General features: G+C 35.2%; 1 protein-coding gene across 3 annotated transcripts in view; it reads right to left on the reverse strand.

Annotated features, from left to right (window-relative positions):
* OPHN1 (oligophrenin 1) overlaps positions 1-21,937 on the reverse strand; it is a 287,434-nt gene that overhangs the window by 54,985 nt on the left and 210,512 nt on the right. For all 3 annotated transcript variants that reach the window (XM_075999259.1, XM_075999258.1, XM_012736270.3), the window contains 3 exons: positions 14,196-14,280; positions 9,329-9,387; positions 8,088-8,193 (listed from right to left, as the gene is read on the reverse strand). In XM_075999259.1, the coding sequence (XP_075855374.1) occupies positions 8,088-8,193; positions 9,329-9,387; positions 14,196-14,280 (250 nt within the window). The remainder of the gene's footprint in view (positions 1-8,087; positions 8,194-9,328; positions 9,388-14,195; positions 14,281-21,937) is intronic.

The raw sequence follows: 21,937 nt of genomic DNA on the forward strand, positions 1-21,937 counted from the left end.
AATCTTAAATTCTCTAGTGTTTCAAGGGAGAGGCTGCAAAAAAGTCTCTGGTGCAGGAGAAATAATTCTAATTGGATGGTTTAGATAAGAGGGCATAAATTAAAATGCCTAGAGGGGCATGGCAGGTAATGTATATGAGGGAAATGGGCCTGGTAAGAAGTGGCTGCCCCATTTCCACAAGCAGATATTCTCAAAGACCACCATTTTCCTACCACACCTCTAGAGACACACCATCAAGAGACTTAAGAAAGGGGAATTCCTAGGTTATCTCAAATGTAACTCTAACATAAGATTTGTTAATACACTTATGAGTGTCAGGGACTGTGGCAAATTAGAAGCTCATGCCTATTCCAAAAAAAGAGAAACCATTACTTAACTCTAACTGACTACTGCCATGTGGGCATGTGGGTACAGTGTGGCCAAATCGTCTCATTTCCTGAAATCTATACTTTGATGCAAACTATTTGGAGTTTTTAAATGCTGGAATCAAATCCTTTTGTGCACAGTACAGGTCAAATAAAACTTAAGTGTAGTCTGCATCTGGTCAACAGGCTGCTAGTTTGAGACCTCTGGTTTACAAGGGCATCTGGTAGAAAGATGGGGGGCTGTCTATATGAATTTTAAGGTTTCATACAGCTTCAGGGTCCAATGATTCTAAGAACTCTAAGCCCTCTGACTCCTAAACAAGAAAGCTACATTCAATACCTATTTTCTCCATCCCTTGGTATCTGTCCCCTCATCTGTAAAATGAGAACATCATTAGGTGATCTAAAAGGACTTCCAGCTTCAATTCAATGAATCTAAGAAAGTCCTACTCTTGAAAATAATGGAGAAAAAAAGACAGCACACATTGTGTGTCTCCTCTTGGAACGACACAGAACCATCTATTAAGTATGCTTTCCCTTCTCACTCCACATACATATACAAACATAAACAACAAACCAAAAAAAAAAAGAATGGGAAACCTGAATAGAGAATATTTAATAATGTTAAATAGTTATTATTTTCTTATGTGATAATTTTATTGCATTTATGCTTACAAAGAGTTCCCATCAAGATGCAAACTGAAATATTTATGGGTGAAATGATATGATGTCTTGGATCGGCTTCAAAATAATATGACAAGAGGGGAGTAGGGATATAGATAAAACAAGATAAGCCATGTTTTGATAACAGTTGAAAGGAGGGGTGATGGACACACAAGAGTTGTTAACACGGTTTCCTCTATTTTGTTATATACTTAAAATCATGCATAATAAAAAAAAAATCCTCTAAAACTAAAAGATAATAATGGAGGGATAGGTAAGTCAGCGTCGCAAGTGAGTAGTCCTCCTTCCCAAGGATTGTGCCCTTTTAAGAGCACACAGCTTTGGCTTCCTGTGTCCACAGATGTTATATCATATATAATTTAAATACTTCAACAAAGTCCATGTAATGTCCTGAATTTTATCAGTGCCATCAACTGCAACCACAACATTCTTTATGTACTACTAAGAAAGAAAAATAATTTCACTGTCAAATCACCATATAACATTTGTGAAGACATTTTAAATAGAAACTAAACTCAACAATGAATATAATTTAACTGAAGTGACTACGGCATGAGCAGCTATTTCCAAGTTCATGCATGTGGAGGCTATGTTAATTACATCAAAACTGCTGCCTGACAATAGTGATTTTAAGAAACCATTGATTCTAAGATATATCCAGAATTCAGAATACTATATGAAAAAGAAAATACTACTTAAAACTGATGAAATTTGGCATATGCTTGTTAGTTTTCATGTATCCTCTAGGCAAGTTAGTTTTGATTCTAGTATTCCACTTGCAAATACATACTTACATCCTCTAGCAGCGATTAATTAGTATTTGAAAGATCCACGTACAAACCCAGAGGGTCTATTTTAAGCTACAGCTAACTTTACTCTCCAATCAACACCAAAGGCTTTGTTAAGTAGAATAATATATGGTAAAAAAAATATTATAATTTCTCATTGCCTAGATGTGTTCAAGACATATAGATTGGTTGGAAATATTATTTAGACACTCCCAACCTTACATGCACAGGGTACCAGAATATGGCAATGGTCAATCTTAACATCAGTAATGTAAATCAATCAATCTTCACATGTGCTGCAGCATGAGGTATACAACATCACCTACAATTTGCTCTAGCCAAAAAGTATTAACTTGAATCCATCTAGCTTTTAGATATAACCTCTACTTTACAAGAAATACAGGAAATAGAAGAATAAGCTAAAAAAATGCAAAAATGAAGAAACCAGACAGAACTAATTAAGTAATTTCCTGCAGGACAACTTCTCTTGTTTTGTGAATAAGCTAGTATCATTTTAAAGGGGGGGGGGGATTGTGGTAAATTAAAGAGATGAAAAGGACAGAAGTAGAAGATATAATATGTGGCCCTATATTGAATACTACTTTGGACAAACACCTATAAAGGGCACTTTAGGGGTCAACTTAAAAATGTTAATATGGTCTGGTACCGTGATAATTGTTAAACTGAAAAAAGAAAGTTGAAAAATACCATAATATCAATTTGGTTGAAAAAAGCAAATATGTGTGTGTGTATACAGAAACACACATATACAGAAAGAACTGGACAAATAAATACAATAGTAACAGTAGTGATTAATGAATATTGGAATTAGAAAACATTTACTTTTGTGTTTTGTTTTATTTTGCTTTTCAGTTATTTTCTAATTTCTACAATGCACAGTACTGCTTCTGAAATAATGACTATTACCAAAAAAAAAAAAAAAAAAAAATAGAATCCAGTAAGCCTAACAGCCCATAACCTTTACAATGGTAGCCTAGGCCTAAGATTGCATTTGGACACTAGATCATAGGATTTCATTGCCTGGCTCCAATCTTACTGGCTTTGAATGAACCTTTCATTCAAGATGCTGTAAGAGTAACAGAAAGGACAGAGATCTGGCACTTTATTGACTGAGTTTATAGAACAGGTTGTATAACTCCTTTTGTGTCTGGTTGCTGACGAATACCTGTATGAATGGCAGAATTAGGCCTGAAGCTTGCTTCCATTGTAATATTCCACTGATAATAAGATTATCAGGGAGGTGACCCTTGTGGTTCTATAATCTATGACTAATGAAAGTTACAGGTAATAACCCAAAAGAACTGGATAATTGGGAACTCTGAATTGGCCAAGGTGAGTTTGTATCTTCCTGTTATTAGCCTAGAAAACTGGCTGGCTATGGGAACACATTACAAAAGCATAGATATAATCAAGATATAGATGATGAAATCAGAGGTTGGCAGGAAGGATAATTATGTACATTTTTAAAGTACATGAATATTCTTCTCCTCTACAAATTTCTCAGTTGGAACTAAGCTTATTTATATTTAAATTTTCCCTACAACTCTTGATTATAAATGTTTTCAAACATACAAAACTTGAGAGTGGTACTATGAACACTCATACTATATCTATATACTTAGATTCAAAAATTAACATTTTGTCACATTTGCTTTCTGCTCTGTGTATTTTTTTCTGAACCCTTTGAAAGTAAGTTGCTTCAACCCTAAATAATTCAGCATTCATCTCCAAAGAACAAGCAAATTTTCCTACAAAATCGCAATAATATTTTCAACCCAAGAAAATTAACAGTTCTATAACATCTAATATCTATTCCGTATTCAAATTTTCCCAAATGTCACAGAAAAAAGTCTTTTACACGTGGGCTTTTCGAATCTTGATCCATTCAAAGTTCACGCACTGCAAGTCTTTTCAAAAGTATTATAGAATATCAAATACTTGGTATTTTTCTATACTCTTTATTTCTTATAAACTGGAAATGCTTAATTTAATTCAGGTTTGTACCATTATTACTGTTGCTAACTTTGGTCAATTATTTAAGGTGGGGTATTCCAGATAGCTTCATTGTAAATATACATTTTTCCATTTGAAATTAGTAAGTAACCTATGGGTGATGTACTAAAATTATGTGAATATCCTGTTCCTCGATATTCTTTTACCCAAAGATTGTGATCCACATCTAAAACAGAGAACTGAGGATACAAACTAGTGATTTCTCTAATTCTTTTATTCCTCCTATGTTAGCTGTCATTTTTTTTAATTAAAGAGCTTTCCTTCCTATACCTACCCCCATAAGTTTATGTTATTCAATATGTCAGAATCAAATCTATTACTCAGTATTTTTGATATTCAGGTTGCCCCAAACGTCCTAAGTGTAGGTTGAAGTTGGTTCCTATGTGTCCTTTGGACATGACCCTATTAGAATTTTGGCTATCCCTTGCTTTATCCAAAGCTCACCTTGTATTTTCCTTACCCTAGACCTGGAATCAACCATTTCTCTAAGCATTCTTGATTCCTTTGAAAAAGGAATGCTGTTTAGAAACAAAGAATTAGGTAATATTAATAGATGAATTCATTGCTATTTAGATAGAATGACCAAGACTGGTTTGGTAGATAAAGGTTTTTGTCGTTTTCTTTTGTTTTAAAATCATGAGTTCATATTGATATTTTCAACGTAACTTTAACATTACAGAATTTTTGTTCTTTATGTTTTCAATTTTGCAGCTATATGTCTTTTTTTTTTCTACCATAAACCTTGGCTTGTGATGGCATTAATATATATATATATTTTTTTTTTTTTTTGCTTTATCCTCGTGAGATGTGCTTATCTCAAATTATATCACCACTACTAACAAACCTACTGGGTGATGCTTAAAACTTTGATCTTCCTGTTTTTAGAGTATTATCTCATCAAGGATGAGTCACAAGACTGTGCTAACAAGTTACTTTAAATAATGGCTTTCTCTGTGTGATTATATTATCAAGTTGATAAACACTTTGATACATTAGATTCATTTGCTTTTTCTGGTGTTCAAGCATAGCATTTATAATGCTTGATTTAACATTGTTTCTTGGATATGTGAAGCATTAATATGGCTTTAAAGTCAAAACTAAATAGGGAGGTGGACTTAGAGGAATCTAGTTCTTATCCACATCCCCTCCACCATATTCGTCACCTATTCCATGAAGTAACCATGTTTATTACTTTATTTTATAACAAATTCATTGAAATATATTTTACATACTGTAAAATTAACCCTTCAAAAGAGTACAATTCAAAAGTATTTAGCATAGTCACAGACTTGTGAAACTATCACTCCTAATTCTCCAAAATTCCATTACTCCAAAAAGAAACCTCACATACATTATCAGTCACCCCCTATTCCTTGTTATATCCCCACTTCCCAGCCCTGGACAACCACTAATCTACTTTCTATGTCTATAGATTTATCTATTCTACATTATGTCATATAAATGGAGCCATTTAATATTAATATGTGTACTTTTGTGTCTGACTTCATTCACTTAGCATAACACAGTTCACTCATGTTGTGGCATGTAGCAGTATTTCATTCCTTTTTATGGCTAAATAATATTCCAATATATGTGTATACCAAATTTCATTTATTCACTCATGATTTAATGAACATTTAGGTTGTTTCTACCTTTGAATAAGTCTGAGTAACACTGCTATGAACATTTGTGTATAAGTTTTGTGCTGACAATAAGTTCTCATTTATCTTGGGTATATACCTTGGAGTGTAATTTCTGGGTCTTATGGTAACTTTACATTTAACTTTTGGGGTGAGTTTTTTTTCTTTTATCTTAGTGTGTTTCATTTGACAAAAATAAGAAAATGTGTATATATTCTCATATATTTCTATATCCTTGGGTTTTGTACCTTGGGTTTTATCGTTATTATTTGGATTGTTCTGCATCCTGGAAATTTGTAATTCATCCTAGAAATCACTATAAACACAGAGTTTACAGAAATCTTCCTTATTCTTTTTTGAATGACTACATAATGCTACATTTTTTAACTTACCCTAACTTACTCAAGTAGTCCCCTATCGTAAGATATTTGTGTTCTTTCCAATATCATGCTATTAAAAATTGTCTATCTTTTCTTCAGAAGTTGCATTATCCTACCCAGTAGCCACTAGCCACAGATAGTTGCAGAGCCCTTGGAATGGGGCTAGGATAACTGAGGAACTGAATTTTAAATTTTAATTAATTTAAATTTAAGAATCAATAAAATTTTGACAAAACTTGAAAAAAATTGTGCTGTAATGACAAACTTAGTGCATATATCATTTTGTATTCGTGGAGGTGTATCTTTAGAATAGATGCCTAGAAGTGGAATTGCTGGGTGAAATGATAACTGAATACACAGATTTGTTAGATAATGCCAAATCCCTCTTCGGGGACTATACTGCATTACCCATAGTCTCATCGACAAACATTAGAATTCAACAATAAATGGCAGGTCAGTGTAGGTATAATTTGCATATTTCTTACTATGACAGAGCCTGAGCATTTTAAAATATATTTAAGGGTATTTGTCTTTCTATTTCTCTGATCTATTTGTGTACATGCCTTCTTTCATTTTGAGGAATTTTGAGGACACAGATTCCTGAAGTAAGCCAGGCAGCCAGCCTTTGGGTGAATGGAGGCAGGGACCCTGTCACTCACTAGTGGCTCCTGTCATGTATTAAGACTCTTAGAAAATCAGAGCTAAAAGAGCCCTATGAGATTAGCTATTCCAGTCCCTCCATGTTAGATGAACAAATTTGAGGTCCAGGGAGTGGGAGGGCCAGTGTTTAGGTCACACAGCAAATTCGTGACAAACCAAGACCTTGAATCCAAGCTCTCTATCCCACAAGGAAACTTCAAATTAACATGCAAATCACTTCTTTGCTGATTTTGGTACTTTTACTAAGATTATCACAAATTACTTTTTGGAGAGAAAATGCAGCTTAATGTTCTCTATTATCCTAAATTGCAAATACTGGCAATGAATATAAAAGCCATACTCTTTTTAATTCTGTTTATTATCAGTGTCTGCAATACTCATTGCAACAGAAGTGTAAAAACATCTTAGAAAGTCAGCACTGAATCATATCTTGGTGATATCATAGGAAAACCAGAGGTCCAGATAGGCAAATCCCTCAGGATTTATCACAGGGAGAGGCCAAGAGAGCCATTGGCCTGGAGTGCCACCTTCACTAAGGGTCTCAATTTTATGTGTTTGAGATCCTCTCCAAATGAGGTTAAAGTGCATCATCCTTTGAGTGAGCTAATGGTTTTATTTGCTAAATATATATACTTAAAATGTATTACAATGTATTTCTCTAAGCTATTTTCACATTTCTTTATAGTTTAGTATACCAAGAGAAGCCTTGAGAATGACCTGCCCATGGTCCCCAAATAAGCTGGCAAGCAGAAATGAAACTAGAAACCAGGTTTGCTTACTCATGGGCAGAGTGCCTTCTGCCTCTTCGTTTAATTTGGGATCTCGCAATGTTGCCCACACTAGTCTTCAACTCCTGGGGTGAAGCAATCCTCAGGCCTCAGGCTGCTGAGTAGCACCTTGTGCCTTATTTGAGCTAAGTATATTCATCTTTATTCACAACATTAAATCCCCTGGCCAAGAAGCATCACTGTAGGGTGCATGTACCTGTTTTAACCACCTATCTCAGTGCCTTCACCAGGCCTACTCTCTGAAATGCTGCTGGCTGTTACTGACTTCCACATTGTTTGAAGAGGGTGACCAGAATCTTAATGGCAACTCCCATTTCTTGAAAGCCTCCTATGTGCCATGCACTTGATCTGTGTTCATTCTAATCCACACAACACTGCTGCATTTTCGGCATGACTATTCTCACCGAACAGATGAACAGAGACTCAGAGAAGTATGCCTAAGATGATATATATAGCTAAATAAATTGCAGAGCTAGGATTCAAAACTAACTTTATCTGATAGCAAAGCCTATATTTAGACCAGTTTATTTTCATGTTATCCTTCAATTGAGACAACTCAGATACATGATGACTGAGAGGATATATATAAAGGTCAAAGCAAAATTGCCTTCCTAGCAGAACACTCAGCCAGCCAAGAAAGCGGTTGAGTGCTGGGACTGAAAGAACTGAGAGGCAGTTTCACTATAGTCTTACCACAGGGGCCAGTCCTCTAATAGGAACTCTTTCTGAAAATCCTGCAGTTACTTACTTGACCAAGTGTCTTATCAGAATTTCCAGCATTTCTCGGTTCTTTTCTGGCAGTTTATATACCAGGGAGTGAATAGCTCCTAGCCGGTAATCCGGGTTGTCAGACTCTGAGAGAGAATAGTAAAAGAGACGATTTGGCTTTCTGGGAAATTGTCTTGAGCAAATTCTAATACATACATACACACACAAACACGCACGCACACACGCACACACACAGAGAACGACAACCAGAGACACAGAGAGAGTCAAAGAGATGAAAAGAAACAAGTAAATAGACACAAAGACACAATGACAAAGAGAGACCTAGAAAAAAAGACAGAGAGAAAAAGAAAAAAGGAAAAGACAGAGATAAATATGAACAAAGAAATAGGCCTAGAAGGAGGAAGAAAATAGACAATAAAGAAGAGAAAGATAAGAAGAAAAGACAGACTGTCTCAGAGGAAACAAGAATGCTGGGCACAGCCAGATATTCCTAAAGTCTCATGCGTAAACTTCCAGCTAGAAACCTATTTCACCCACCTTACCCGTCCTACTAAGAGGTGCATTGCTGCTTCGGGTTTCCTGTGAAAATCACTGAGAAAGCTCGGAAGTAAAGACTGAAGCTCCCTTACCTGAACAAAGACCCAGTAAGAGGTAAAGTCCCCCGAATCTCTTTCCTGCACACCACAAAGGGCATGATGCCGGAAAAGGGCCATGTAGACATGGAGAAGTACATTCATATAGTGGCCTTAGCCAAAAGTTTTAGTGCTTCTTTAGCTGCCAACTTTTAGAGTGACTCTATATACCTTATTTCCCATGTACCTCTCCATCATAACCCTCAGTTTTCTCATCTGGAAAACGTGATGCTAATGTTAACAGATAGGAGTAATGATTCACAACACACTTGAAAAGACAAAGCACTAAAGAAAGCTAAAACAGCAACTGTAATGCAACCATTTTGCTGTCCCCTGGTAATGTGGACCAACTCTTGTTCTGATGGAAGAGGCAATAAAATCAATAAATTGATGAAGTCGTAATGTTGTCACTTCCCTCAAGTTAGCCGTTTCCTCCAACCCACTCACCTAATATTGATTTATAACAAGCAATACAACTCTTGTGTAAGGCAGCAAGATTACTATCATTTGGCAGTGGGCAAAATCTGTGTATGCATCTGATTCCTTCCCTCCAGTTTCCTAGGCTTATTGGTATAAACCTTATGAAGTAACCAGGACAACACAATTAAGGAGTAACATAAATACTTACTGGCAGCAGAGACCAGCTCTTTGTGCAGCCTATAGGTCATGACAGGTTCAGAAAGATTCCTGAAATGAATGAAAATTATAAGTTCCTATAGGGAAGGAATAGCCAGGCCTTGAATTCTCAGTTCTATGGGCAGCAAGGATGAAGTTTCTGAGCTCCACAGCTCAGAAATGAGATTATAAATATTTTCTCCTCACATGAGGCTTTCTCAGGAGAAGACAAGTTGGTAGTAATTCAAGAGTATGGACTGATGCCTCTAGCAAGGTCTCCAATTATCTCTCAAAACTAAAAAAAAGAAGCAAAAACCAGTTCTGCACAATTCCAAAGTGGACCCATTCTGAATGCTACTGTGAATCAGTTACAACTTGATAAATCTGTAGAATTTCCAAAGTACTTTTGAAACTGTCCTCCCAGTTGACCCTTCCAATGATTCCATGAGGTGAAGCACTTAGTCAAATCCCCATTCACTAGAAGAGGAAACTAAGACTCAAACAGGTTCCTTCATTTACTAAAAAAAATGTTGTCTGAGCACCTATATGTGCCTGGCATTGTGCCGGGTATTGGGGATCAAGAGATGAGTAAGACATACTCTAAACCTCCAAGGAGCTGATTGTCTAGTACTTCAGAGTGCCATATACAAAATTTGCAATACAGTGGGATAAGTGTGATGATAAAATAAAGGTACATGGTAGGTGACTCAGAGGAAAGAAGTAACCCAGTAATAATAATGAGGATGATGATAGCAAACTCTGCACTGTACTAAGTGATTTACATGTATTAACTCATTTAAACTGCATGACAACCCTGTGAGGTAGGCACTGAAATTATCTCCATTTTACAGGTGAGGAAATTGAGGCCCAGAAAAGTTAAAGAACTCATCCAAGATTACATAGCTAATAAGTAGCAAAACCAGGAAGTTTGTCTCCTGTGCCCATGTTCTCAATTACTACACTATCTTGCCTGCCACTGTTGCTATGGTAATCCAGGTAAAAGACAATAAAGACTTAAATAGAAATAGTGGCAACAGAGATAGAAACAAAGTGTTTTGAAAGATGTTCAAGTAAGAATTCCTTCATTGACTGGGTATGATGGTGAGGGAAAGGGTAAACTGGTGTGGGTGACTGGATCGGATAGGAATTGATTAAGAGCAAAGGAGAGATGCTAAGTTAGAGGGGCCTCTGGGTTAGCAAGAGGGAGATGTCCATTAAGAAGCTAGATGCAAGGCCTTCTAGGTCTGAGCAGCAGACGGGAAAAAGATAAACCTAGAAACATGCTTAAAAACAGAATAGTTGCCACTACACCAGGCAGGCAAGATGGCAAATTGACAGCCAAACCACTCTATGGGGACTTTTCACATTTCTTATTTGTCTAGCACAGTATATAAAAAAGAAACGAAATTGAATCAATGATGAAAATATAAAAAAATTATGTTCTTTCATATAAAAATCCATATTGCCTACCTCTTTTGAAAAGTTGAAAGATCTGGGTCCACTGGGCCTACCTAGTTATTTGTAGAAGAATTTAATACTGCAGTTTGTATATAAACATATGGATTTACATGTGCAAATAAACATTCACTGTGCTAAGTGTTTAATATGAAAATACTCTATTGCACTCATTTTAATTCCTGGCCACTGCAGATATTTGAGTTTTTCATCACTCTAGTGTAATAAAAAAGAGATCCCTGGGAAATAGCAAGTAGAAAGACCATAAAGGGAACTGCCAAAAATGACCAAAGAATAAGAGAAAAAACAAAAGCAAATGACACAGCAGAATCTGAAACAAGAGAAAGGGATTGTTACAAAGAGGTCCAATAAGGTAAGGACTGGCAATTGTTCTTTCTGTGCAGCACTGAGGGAGTCACCTGGCAAGGTAACCTTCATTGGAGCATAGGAGGTGACAGTCCAATTATAATGGGTTTAAGAGTAACCTGAGGAGTTAAAAAGAAGTAGAAACACAGAGTATATATTATGTGATATGAAAGCTTGGCTGGAAGGGATGAAGTATCTCATTAGGTGATCTTGTCTAACTACTTGGCTCTAATTATCATCTACATGGTCAATGATCCCCAATTTTTCAGCTTAAGCCCAGACTCATCACTGAGTTTTAGACCTATATATCCAAATAGTTGCTTAATATCATGCTCTAATTTCTTCAAAGGCTCCCAAATTTGAGATATCCACAACCTACCTTAATTGTCTTCCTCAATTCTGGTCTTCTGTATTTCCCCAGTTAGTAAACATGTGACCATTATTTGGTTGCATGGGGCAGAAATGTGGAAGTCATATTTTTATTTCCCTCTCCTCGATTCTCATATCCAATTTATCAATTTTATCTCCTAAATCTCTCGAATACACTTACTTCTACCAATATCCACTGCTACTACTCCCTAGTCCAAGAAGGAGAATAATCTCTTACCTGGACCGCTGCGAAGACCTGCTAATTGATTTATACTTCCACCCAGTTTGTCTCCCTCTACTTATCCATGCTATTTCTTTTTTTGAAAACCCAAATCATATCATGTAACCCTCTGATTAAAATCTTTCACTATAGTCCCATTACCTTAGAAAATAAATCCAAACCCTAACACTTAAAATGTCCCATAAGGCCCTGTATGATCTGACCCCTACATATGTCCCCCTCCTTCTCTACACTTGAGTATTGGTTCATGTGGTTTCTGGAAGGAGCATTCTTGCCTCTTGCCTCAAAGCCTTTGCTTAGGCAGTTCTCTCTGTCTGGAACCCCATTCCCAGTAGATTCCACCTTATGTTTCAATCCTTAGTTTAAACAACCAGAATATGCCAGGTCTTCCTATTATATGCAATCATAAAATTAATACACACATTACTGCTTGTCATATTAGTATGATTATTTGTCTTCTGACTTTTCCCATAGTTAAACTATAAACTCTTTAAGATCAGAGACCATATCCATATACATATGGATATCTATGCTTGGCATAGAACAATCAAGAAATTTTTACTGAATAATTTAGTGATTCAAAGATGTACATTGCTATAGCAATATTTATATGCTGAAGCGAAAGAACCAGTTGAATGAGGTTAAAAATACAGGAGAGAGAAATGATATGATTTTTAGATGGCTTTTTTGGGAATGTTGGAGATAGGGTCTGATTTAGATACCTACAACACAGAAGGACACCCAATCTAAGACCACTGTTATCTTTGAGAAATGTAAAGAATGTCAGTGTCTGTAGTCCCATCTACTCAGGAGGCTGAGATGGTAGGATCATTTCAGCTCAGGAGTTCCAGACCAGCCTAGGTAATAGACCTAGACCCCATTTCTAAAAAATAAAAATAATTTCAAAGAAAAACAAAACAGCAAAACAGTTGTTCACTGGCTGGTATATATTAAAGGCCCATGGAAGAGAGTCTCAAGGACATACATCTCTTATGGGGTTGCTACACATTTAAACTTTCAGGCTCAATCTTCTCATCTTACAAAAGGGCCAGACTGCTTATTATGGGATGAGTTGGGGGAAGGGCTTAACCTACATAAATCTGAAAATTTTGACTCTTTTGAAGGAGGCAGAGACACAGAATCACTTACTCCGACTATTGTCATCATCACGAGTGTTCTGAAAGTATACATGACAAATTGTTCTCTATCTTTACAAAGTTATCCAAGCAACTCCAAGAAGACCACCATTCCCACTGGGAATAGGAAATACAGAAAGAAGATGTCCTGGCCTTAAAAGTGGCCTTAAGAGTCAAAGACACTGATGTTGAAATAATACTATCTGTGAGCATAGGGATAACTTAAACAGGAAAAGGGGTATATCTCAGTTTTCTCATCTGTAAAATGAGTATAGTACTAAGTACCATACTTGGTTATTGAAAAAAAAAAAAAAACAATGACACTGTCACAGTGTTAGCACTAGCACACTGACTAGCACAGAATAAACCCTGTGATAAAAGTTCTTTTCCACTTTGGCAAATTAGGAGAAATACTTCTGCAGAGCATTCATGGTTACATAAAACTCCAAGATGATGCTAAAGCAGAAGATCATTTAATAGTGAATCTATTTTGGATTAAATATATTTTTTCAGAGTTTCAGTATCTATCTTAATGCTTTAAAGAGCTCAATAGTCAAAAAGAAGAGATTTTGGCACATAAAGTACAGTGCATATGATTGGACATAGAGAATGGTAAGAAATGAATGGGTTTAAAGAATATACATCTCAAATTCCTTTTGCATAATACAAATTGATGGCATAAAACTAAACAATATATTCTTCATCATTGTGCATCCATGAATTTTGCTGGTAAGTTAACATTTTTACGCATACTGCTGCCACTTCATTTACTCCAATATTTTTACAGTTGAATTTCCCTGGATTTTTTTCTATCATATAGATTAAGCATGGTATAGAACACATCTCTCTCTCTCTCTCTCTCTCTCTCTCTCTCTTTCTCTCTCTCTCTCACATACACACACACACACACACACACACACGCACACACACACTATTTTGGACCAAATGCAATTTGATGTTTCAAAATGGTTGTTGTTTACTAAAACACATTAACAATCAGGAACTATTACAATTCATGTTTTTTTACTAATAAAACGATCATGACATCACTCTGTGAACAATGCCAAAGCTTGTTCAATTATTTCAAGGGCATCATTTAAAAATAATCTTTTTGGCTTTTAATACAGTGACAATTTTATTTTTATGCTTTCCAGGTCTAAAATGTCTTCTAACGTACACTGTTTGACAGAAATCCTTTTTAGTCTTTTCTTCTTTAGTAATTCTATGCAACCTCCTGAAATTAGGACCACATTAACTCTAATCTCCATCCAGAAAACTATGAAAAGCAAAGTTCCCATTCAAATCAGGCATACCTGAGGTAGAATTTCAAGGAGCTGGTGATTGTCTTAATGTCCCAGTCACTATTATGAAAATCAACATCTCCTGGGCATTTAGGATCTATATAAGAAAAGATTAAAAAAAAGTGAATCATCCAAAATAACTTACTTTTTAATCCTTTTAAAAGAAAAAAAAATAATTGTTCATGGTAGGGATTCAATTAATAGTGTATAAATAAATAGAAAAGTAAGTGTATTATAGCTTACAGCTGTAAAGGTAACTACTAAAATGAATATATAAAAATTTCCATAATCAAATGCAAACACACACATACAGAATTATACAATAAAGGACTGAGGTGGAAAAAGGTATATTAATTAAAAGTAAGTTATTCTTTGATGGTTACCAGAGGCTAGGAAGAATATTGTGGAGAGAGGGAGAAAGTGGGAATGGTCAATAGGTACAAAAACAGGATGAACGATATTTGATAGCACAATAAAGTGATATAATCATCAATGAGTTGGGGTATACTTTAAAATAACTAAAGGAGTGGAATTGGAATGTTCCTAACACAAATGATAAATGCCTGAAGTCATGGATGCCCCAATTATTCTGATTTGATTAATTCATGTTGTATGCTATATCAAAACATCACATATACCCTATATACAACTGTTATAGATCCAGAATAATTAACATTTTAAAAAATTGTTTTAAAATAAAATCAAAGGTAAAAAAAGTATATCATTCAAACAGTTTACCAAAGATCAAAACTTTATAAGAGGCAAGTCTCTGAAGTTTCAAAAACTCTCTTGAATTCTGGTCTAGCATATAAGGAGCTAGGAAGTCATCTTTAACATGCATCCAACAACAACAAAAAAAGCTGCACAAACTGTTCTTAGACTAATCAGAGAACAGAGGTCCTAAGGCAAACTACTATCCCCAAAACTGAAATGACAGACAGGCAGATGAAAAAAAAAATCAAAACTTATTTCAACAGAATCTCAGGAGTAGAAAACTTCTTGGGAAACAGTACTAGGATAGGAAAACCTAAATTGTAATTAATGAATTGCTAGAGGCTTGATATGTACATATTTGAGAGGTAAAAACCCCAAGGGAACCCAGTCCTAAGGAGACCCTAATAGTCCTGTGAGTTTTATCTTCAGGAGTTCTATCAGATTTCTGACAATGAAGATCTGGGAAAAGTCATCTCATGCCTCCAGCAGACGGAGAAGAAAAGTAGCCATTTAAAAAAATTCCCAGAGTTTTTTGTTCTTTTTTAAAAGCATATGATATTTGTACATATTTGTGCAATACATGGGAAATTTTGTTACATGCATAGAATGTGTAATTATCAAATCAGGGTATTTGGGGTATCCATTACCCAAGTATTTATCATTTATTCAAACCAAAAAAAACAATCAATAGAATGAAAAGATGACCCACAGATTAAGAAAAAATATTTGCAAACCATAAATCTGCCAAGAAGCTGATATCCAAAATACAGAAGGAACTCAAACAACTCCATAGCAAGAAAACAGATAACCCAATTTAAACATGTGAAAAGGATCTGAATAAACATTTCTGAAAAGACATACAAATGGCAAACAGATATATTAAAAATAAGCTCAATACCTCTAATTATCAGAAAATGCAAATTAAAATGAGATATTATCTGCCAGAATGGCTATTATAAAAAAGACGAATGACAATAAGAGTTGATAACAATGAAAAAAAAAAACAAACCCCTTCTATACTGTTGGTGGGAATGTAAATTAGTATAGCCATTTTGGAAAATAGTATAGAGGTTCCTCAAAAAACTATAAATGGAACTACCATTCCATCCAACAATCTCACTTATACATATGTAAAGCCAAAGGAATTAAAATTGGCATTCGAAGAGATACCTGCATTTCCATGTTCATTTCAGCATTATTCACAAAGCCAATATATAGGAACAACCTAAGAGTCCATTAATAGATGAACAGACAAAGAAACTGTGGTACACATATACAATGGAATACTTTAAAGCTTTTAAATGAAGGAAATTTTGTCATTCATGAGAACATGGATAAGCCTGAAAGATAAAATGCTAAGTGAAATAGACCCAACACAGAATGACAAATACTGTGTAATCTGACTTAAATGTGAAATCCATAAAAGTTGATCTCATAGAATCAGAGAGTTAAAAAGGTGGTTACCAGAAGCTGGGGTTTATCAGGTAGAGATAGGGAAAGAGAAGATGTTTTATCAAGGGGTACGAAGTTCAGTTAGATTGGAGGAATAAATTTTAGTGATCTATTGCTATGCACAGTGAGCACAGTTAATAGTAATGTATTGTATATTTCAAAATTGCTAAAAGAATAGACTTCTAATGTTGTCAAAACAAAACAAAACAAAACAAAAACAAAACCAAGATGGTGAGGTGGTGATACATGTTAATTAGTTTGACTAAATCTTTCTATAATGTACATGTATAAAAACATCAAATTGTAGCCCATAAATGTATGTAATTATTATTTGTCAAAAATAAAGAAAGAAATGAATAAGAGAATGTGAAAATAAAGAGAAGACCAGTGTAGAATCCTTTAAATGTAAAGGAGAAAAAAGTACTTTCAGAAGTAAATAAAAATTGAAGAAATCTGTCAACAAAAGATCTGCCTTGCAAGAAACGTTAAAAGAAGTTCTTCAGAGAAAAGGAAAATGATATAGACTAATAACTTAGATCATATAAAGAAAGGAGGAACATTAGAGAAGGAATAAATGATAAAATAAAATCTTTTATTTCTCTTATTCTTAATTGATATAACAGGTAAAAGTTCAAAATAATAATATCAACAATGTATCCAGAAATTATAGCTTAGGGATAAATGAAATGAATGGCAGCAATATTATAAGGCATTGTGGGAAAGATTAAAGGGCAAATAGCAAGGGGTCTTACATGCAAGTGTTTCCCAACATATAGCACATGAATGGAAATTATTTTTAATTTTAATAATTATGCATTTGTTTTTAAATGCATTCAAAACTATAATAAGTATTTGAAATAGTTTCAAAAACATAATTGCTTTGATGAGGTAAAGAAAAATAGCCAATTTATCTAACAAAACACACTCAACAAATCATAGTACAGGTGGTATACAGACAGAAATTTGTTACAATGTTCTAGAATGACTGACATTTGGGAAAATTGAATTTAAATGCACAGAGAACAGTAAGAACATCATGGCAATAGTCAGAATGAAAGATAATAAAAGCCTGAACTAAGGGAGAAGTGAGAATGAAGAAGGGACTCGATTTTTTAAATATTTAGGAGACGAAATTGACCAAACTTGGTATCTGATTAAATGTCAGGACTGTGGATCAGAACTGACAAGGTAGCTCCAATATTTTTATGGAAAAGTCTAGATTGACGATGGTATTACCAAACAAGATAGGGAATACAGGAAAAGGAGCATCTCTAGTTTTGAAAGTTGTTTCACTTTGTTGTGGTGTTATGCACTGGGCCCAGAGAGGACTAGACTTATGAGATTTGAGGGGTCTATAAAGTTTCTAAGTGGAGGTAATAAGCCTAGACATAAGTCAAGAGGGTTGGGTTACAGATTGAAATTTGGGAACAATCAGCATAGTTAAGGAGTATGAAGATAATTATTTCATGGGCCAGTTCAGTCTCAAATATAGCAGAGTTTAAGGAAAGACTGAGAAATGCTTACTGAATGAAAATAAATACCATTCCCAATTAATCCTAGGTGCAGTCTTAGGAAAAAAGCAAGACTGAAGTGGACTGAAGATTGAAGATAGGAGAGAAAGGAGTCAGTACTCTCAATCAGCTCTCCTCACACACCAATGTGCATGTGAGTCATCGGGGGATCTTGTTAAAATGCAGATATGGCTCCACAGGTCAAGGATGGGGCTAGAGATTCCACATTTGTACCAAGCACACTGGTGATGCTGATGCAGCTGGTTCCCAGGTCACCCTTTGGATAGCTACTGGTGAAGTCTATATATACTTTGAGAGGCTTGGATGGAATGGGAGGACAACAGATAGAGCAGAATAGGTAAACTGGCATGTAAGGCCAAAGATGGACTTCTTTTACACTCAGACTTGAGCACTCTCAAAGGCTGTGAAGAAAGTCACTAGAGAGAAGACAGTTAAAATTCAGGTAAGTAAGAAGATAATTGACAGCACAAGATCCCTAAGGAACACAAAAAGTATGGCATCAACATCATGGATGGAAGAATTAGCCCAGAGCAGGAGGGATGTTTCTCACTCTGAGGCTAAGGGAAGAAAGAAAAGATAACTGTGGATGCAGGTAAGGGTTGTTGCACCTGATGGCCTATATTAATAGGTCTGAAGTTGAAAGAGCGTTGGTTATAATCAATACTTCTAAAGAATATACTTACTAGATGTGTGTGGTAAGCCCCGCTCAAAAAAAGAAACAACAAAACTGACATCAGAGATAGCATATTTGTTAGTGTGCATTCATTACTATGCAAAGAGGCCAACAAATATTGGATCTAAAGAATAATAACAAATTGATAGCTAAAAATGTATTCTATCGCATGGTGGGAATTTCATGAGGCACTCCTCTTCTATTACCCTGATTCCAACCGGTATTTCCCAGTAGCTCTAGATTACCGGGCATCCTGCTTGGTACCACTGTTGTACGAATATGCTTGTCCCCACTATACTAAATATCTTCCAGCTTCTCTAGTACACCTGATATAACCCTTTTCTCCCAGCAGACTGTCTGGCACATAGTAGGTGGGCTGCATCCTTTTGGAATGAGCAAAGGTAAAGAAATTCTGGCTACACAACTCAACATTTCGGTTACTGGAATGAGAAAGATACCTACCTATATAAACTGGTAATTGATATATTCTGAAGCATACTGCAGCCTTATCTGAGTAAAATCTTTGCCCTGCCCATGGCCTGTTCCACTCTCAGTGAGAGTAGAGTGAACGATAAATTTGGCCATGTGTCCTATTTGGGATCTTTAATTTCATAAGAGGCTATCAACTACAATATCAGCCCAGTTGATTGTAAAGCATTTATAAGAAAATGGCAATTCCACCTTTACATTACTTAATTCTTATACACAACTTCATGATAAGATACTATTCATAGAGGATTGCTTGATGAACATGAAGTCAATCTATTTCTCTAGCTTGGTGATGGTGAACCACTCTTTTCCATGAAACACATTGCCCTATGAATCTGTGATTCACCACAGCAATGATTATTGGACTAATTTTTACATTTTTTATTCATTTGGACCTGAACGTTTTGAACAAAAACTCACACTGATATCTAACTCAAATTTGACTCCTCCTTGTCTATAATCCAATAGAGAGAAAAAAAAAGTTATTAGGTCTAGAGAAAGTCAATGTACTTCTATAGAAGGACACCCTAAACACCCTAAAGAATCAGAATAAACTATGGTTTTCAAATGGTGGCAATGCTCACCAGGGATTGGGGGGGGGACCCAATCTTAGGGATGTTACGAGCACTTTGGAGGGGAAGGGCATAACTCTAACCCTTCTTAGGGAGAGCCAAAGATATACAATGTAACCAAAATGTCAAAAAAAAAAAAAAAACAACCAAAACTTTTTATCGGGTGGTGGGCAGACGGGAGGAGGGAGGAGGAAAGGGGTGTATGCTTTCATAATGTGTGTGGTGCACACCACCGGGGGATTGGACACATGGGGGGAGGGCGGGCAGGGGCAATATTTGTAACCCTAACAATATTTAGTACCTCCATAATATGATGAAATAAAAGGAAAAAAAAGAATCAGAATAAAAGAATCACATTGAAAAAAACATTTACTGTGAGAAATACAAAGTTTTAGAACTTTGCTGATGTAAACTGTCAATATAATTAAAAGTATAAATAGTAATGGTGGATGAAAATTACCCTTAGGAATAGAAGACTACCTCCTTAATGTAATAAAGATCTACAGTGATGCACTGATAAATGATTAATGACCAGATCAGGAGGTAGAGGTGGGGACCCTTGATTTGTAGCATTTGTCAATTTCCATGATGTGAACATTCCCACCAAGGATGATTTCAAGCTATCAACATGATGTCAAGGAATAGGAAACTGGGAAAAGATGTCTGAGCTAGAGTGAGCTGACTACAACACAACACTGATTCAGTCTTCAATAATCACCTGATATCACAATCAATCATGAAACTCAAGAAGCTTACAATCAAAACCAGGAAAGGTTGCATTCTATCACCACTATTACTTACCATTGGGCCAGAGTGTCTAGAAAAACAATTCTCAAAACTAGCTTCTAGAAATATCTGAGAAGCTTTCAAAAATGACAATAGCCAGATTCCACCTACATCAATTAAACCAGAATCTCTAATTTAAGTGAGTCCTGATAGTTTTTAAACTCCTCAAGTGATTTTAATAAACAGCAAAGGTGGTGAGACACTGGATTATCCAATGTAAGAAAAGAAACAGAAAAGTTAAAGTTGTTGGAAAGGAAATAGAGTAATCATTACTTACCTATGACATAGCTATTTACCTAAAAAACACACCAAAAAACTACTGAACACTTGTAAAAATTAACAAGAAAGCTTTAAAAAAGCCCCAGTCATAGAATAGATACATGAAAATCATAAGCATCCTATATACTAGCAATAGACAATTCAAAACTGTAATAGGAAAAAGAAATGACATTGTGTGTATGCATCTATGTATGATATTTATATAATCAAACACGTAAGAATAAATATTCAGGAATTATCTAAAGAAAAGTATTAAACATAAAAATAAGACTTAAGTATATGAAAAAAATACTGTAATCCAAGATAAAAGACTAAATATTGCAAAGTTATCAGCTCGAATCCGATTAATTTATAGATTTAGTACAATTCCAATCAAAATACCAAAAAGTTTGTTTTCAGGAACATGATAATAATTCTAAGGTTTACATGGAACAATCAACTAGTAAAATGACTGAAACAAATTTTTTAAAAGAACAATAACTGTGAAGAATTTGTATTACTTGATAGGAAAATGATTAACGGTGCTGTAACAGTAATGAGGTCAAACGAGTAATAAAATAAGCCAGTGGGAAAAATGGAAAATGGAAAGCTCAGGGAAAAAATCTTCTGTAAATATAAGAACTTAATACATAATAAAAGCAGCATTTTAAATCAGTGAGAAAAAAGTAGAATTGTTCAATAATTGGAGCTTAGAAAATTAACTATTTGAGGAAACATATGGTACATTTCTGTGGTGGTATGGTATATATATTGGTTTTCATCCACGGTTCCTGGCTCATAATTCCCATAGTCCTTGTCATGTTTGGGAGCCTTAGAGGAAGCCCCAGGATTCTTCTCTTGTCCCTCACTGAAAGCATCTCTTCATCTGTATTCTTTGTGGTATCCTGTATAAATAAACTAGTAAATGGAAATATTTCCCTGAGTTCTGTGAGCTGCTCAAGAAAATTAATTGAATCCAAAGAAGGGGCTCAACCTGTGGGATCTGAAACTATCTCCAGGTAGACAGTGTTGGAATTGAATTAGAGGACACCCAGCTGGTGTGTGCTGCTTGGTGTGTTGGAAAAGAAAAATCCCACATTTGGTCACAGAAGTTTTCTTCTGTGTTGATGACTGCTGTGGTATGTATTTTAGAGGACAGCAGAAGAAAAGTTTTCTCCAAAGCAATGCCTACTTCACAACCAAACAATAAACTCAATTTCAAATGCATGGAAGAGAAAAAATATAAAAATAACCATTAAACAATCCAGAGAAAAAGTA

Source organism: Microcebus murinus, chromosome X (assembly GCF_040939455.1).
Source record: "Microcebus murinus isolate Inina chromosome X, M.murinus_Inina_mat1.0, whole genome shotgun sequence".
NCBI classification, from domain to species: Eukaryota; Metazoa; Chordata; class Mammalia; order Primates; family Cheirogaleidae; genus Microcebus; species Microcebus murinus.